At 38.4% G+C, this 2,740-nt stretch overlaps 2 protein-coding genes across 2 annotated transcripts; one reads left to right on the forward strand and one right to left on the reverse strand.

The window, feature by feature from the left end:
- Nucleotides 1-75: 75 nt before the first annotated feature.
- LOC132174013 (uncharacterized) lies at nucleotides 76-934 on the reverse strand. Its single transcript, XM_059585730.1, has 2 exons — nucleotides 263-934; nucleotides 76-158 (listed from the first exon to the last, which is right to left on the reverse strand). Exons 1-2 carry the CDS (start codon nucleotides 930-932, stop codon nucleotides 76-78), a joined length of 753 nt encoding a protein of 250 aa, XP_059441713.1. The 5' UTR covers nucleotides 933-934.
- A 287-nt stretch (nucleotides 935-1,221) lies between these two features.
- On the forward strand, nucleotides 1,222-2,740 carry LOC132189194 (rust resistance kinase Lr10-like; the record flags this gene model as incomplete). Its single annotated transcript, XM_059603800.1, is given in 3 exon segments — nucleotides 1,222-1,965; nucleotides 2,086-2,112; nucleotides 2,198-2,740. Coding segments are annotated over 3 exon segments (1,279 nt in total), but the record flags the coding sequence as incomplete, so codon positions are not given.

A 2,740-nucleotide genomic window follows, 5' to 3' on the forward strand; every position in this document is an offset into this window, starting at 1 on the left:
TTGTCCGAGTATTCGCAGAATAGCTACAAGATGAAAAGAAAAAATCAATAATTAATAAATAAAAAAAAAGGTAACTTAAACCTTACTTTTGTATCTATATCCTTTAGTCGTTGAGATAGAAATCTTACTTGAGTATATCTTCGCCAGTCTGCCATCACCTGCGGTGACAAAGAAAAGAATAACGTACGTCAGCGTTTATGGGGTGAGAAATCCAAGAATTAAGTAAAGAGAGAAAAATAAATTTAATGTTTTATGTACGCACGATATTCAACCCAGTAAAGCTCAAAATCCCATACTAATTCTGTACAGGAAATATTTCTTAAGTCTTGATCACCATACAAGTACGACGATGATGGGAGAGATATTTGGTCTACTTGGCACAAGTCCCCCAAATCCACTGCACTCTCCGTGAATACAGCATATCTATACCTCTTGGATCCAGAATACATTCTATCATCCTCATCATCCTTAACGCAAGCAGAAATGTTAAAATGATACGAAGAATTCACTGGCTTTTCACAGTTGATGAACACCACTTTCGTACTTGAGGTAGGATAGTAATATGAATCACTTGAACTGAAATTATTGGAGTCTAGAAGATAACGAGGGAGGATGAATGGATGATTATCCTTTACAACACCTGGGTCCACAACTCGGATTGTGTGGTTGGAGTAATCGATCTGTCGTACGTAGTATCTTCCATGGTATAAGTACAACACTGTTTGGTTGTTCTCGCATGAGAGAGCATACCTTTGATCGCCACACTTTTTTGGATCGCTGGTTAATCGAAACGGATAGCTTATGTTACGGATACTGCCGCAGGAAGAAGCAGGACAGTGATGATCAGGCTTAGCACTAGTACTGCAACTTTGATGAAGCAGGAGGACAACAGCAACAATAAGGGCCGGGAGTCCCATATTTTCTCTTGCCATGGCGAGAGGTCTAGAGAGAGAGAGCCAGAGAAAGATAGAGAGAGATCTAAAAGCCTTTTATAAATAATGTACATTTACAAGGCGTAAGCACTTACGTCATATATTGAAAAATAGGCATTTTATAAATTAAAAAGAAAGAAGAGGGCATTTGCGGTAACAATGGGAGTGGGATGGACTTAAAATAAACCATTGACGTCCAAGTCCTTGAGAAGTTCACACGAAATTTCCTTGAACACAGTGAGAGGCAATCACTGGAGAAATCCAAACTATTTAAGAGGCTGAGAAGCAATATTGCTGAGAGCATATATAGATATTTGCTTAGAAATGGTAATCTCATACTTGCTCTTGTTTCTGGCTTTCAACATAGTCGACGTTGGAGAAGGCCAAAATGTGTGCGCTAATGAATCACGGTGTGGAGGCCATGGCCCAGCCATCCGATTTCCTTTCCAACTTAACACCCAGCCAAATGACTCTGGGTATCCTGGGTTTACTCTCTCCTGCATTGATAGAAAACATACGGTTCTCGAGCTGCCCATTTCAGTGAAGCTTTTTGTCAAACATATTGACTACAAATCTCAGGTAATTCAATTGTATGATCCAGATAATTGCTTTCCAAGCCAGCTTCGGTGGCTCAATTTGTCTTCCTCTCCTTTCCGATTCAAAGTAGAAGACCCTCATAATTATGGCCAACAAGACCCTGATTATGGCCTTTATGAATATGCCTTATTCAATTGTTCCTCGAGATCAAAAGATATGGATTACCAATATGATCTGATCTCTTGTCTTAGCGACCATACCTACCAAGTTTACCCTGCGACTGACATCACGGCGTCCCTCGTATCTTGTACAAAGATGTATAATCTTGTATCAATTCCAGATGGTATAATACTCCATCATGATAAATATGTCCAATTCGAGTGGTTCACTCCAGATTACAGATACTGTGAAATGATCAAAGGCAAGAGATGTGTGAGGAGTAATAGTAATGGATCAGAAACTCCTCAGTGCATTTCTATTTCTACACATACTCATGGTATTCTATCTATCCAATTCATTTCATCAACCTTTCTCCAATTAACTTAATTAATTGTCCGTTTATTTATGTTTTGAAATGTATATTAATGAGAAGCTGAATGTGTTAAATCTTTGATAGGTACATTATCAAAGTCAGCCATTGTTGGTGAGTCATCTATTTTGGATGGGTATTTGAAATTCTTCTTCTTGTGGACATGGAAGTTATTGATACATGAATGTTTATGGTGCAGGTGTCATCTTAGGGTCATTTCTACTGCCATGTGTCTTTGGTCTCTACTGTTTTTATTCTTATGATAAAGTAGAAAAAGAACATCAAGCGAAGGTTGAAAAGTTTTTGGAGGATTACATAAATTTCAGGCCTACAAGATACTCATACGCCGATATTAAAAGGATTACAAATCAATTTAGTGAGAAGTTAGGCGAAGGAGCATATGGAACAGTATTCAAAGGAAAGCTTTCCAATGAAATTCATGTTGCAGTGAAGATCCTTAACTCTTCTATGGGAAATGGAGAAGAATTCATAAATGAAGTAGGAACAATGGGTACGATCCATCATGTTAACGTGGTTCGCTTGGTTGGGTTTTGCGCTGATGGATTTAGACGTGCTCTAGTTTGTGAGTTCTTACCAAATGATTCTCTAGAGAAGTACATATCTTCAACAGCCACCAAGAACCGTATCCTTAATTGGGATAAGTTGCAAGATATTACTATTGGCGTAGCAAAAGGAATTGAATATCTTCACCAAGGGTGCAACCAACGAATCCTCCATTTTG

Source organism: Corylus avellana, chromosome ca1 (assembly GCF_901000735.1).
Source record: "Corylus avellana chromosome ca1, CavTom2PMs-1.0".
Lineage (NCBI taxonomy): Eukaryota > Viridiplantae > Streptophyta > Magnoliopsida > Fagales > Betulaceae > Corylus > Corylus avellana.

Excerpts from the sequence above, each read along its gene's own strand:
- LOC132174013 (XM_059585730.1), bottom strand. The coding sequence starts at position 932 with ATGGCAAGAGAAAATATGGGACTCCCGGCCCTTATTGTTGCTGTTGTC. Across the intron at positions 159-262 it reads GCTTTACTGGGTTGAATATC|GTGATGGCAGACTGGCGAAG; the intron begins GTGCGTACATAA and ends TTGTCACCGCAG.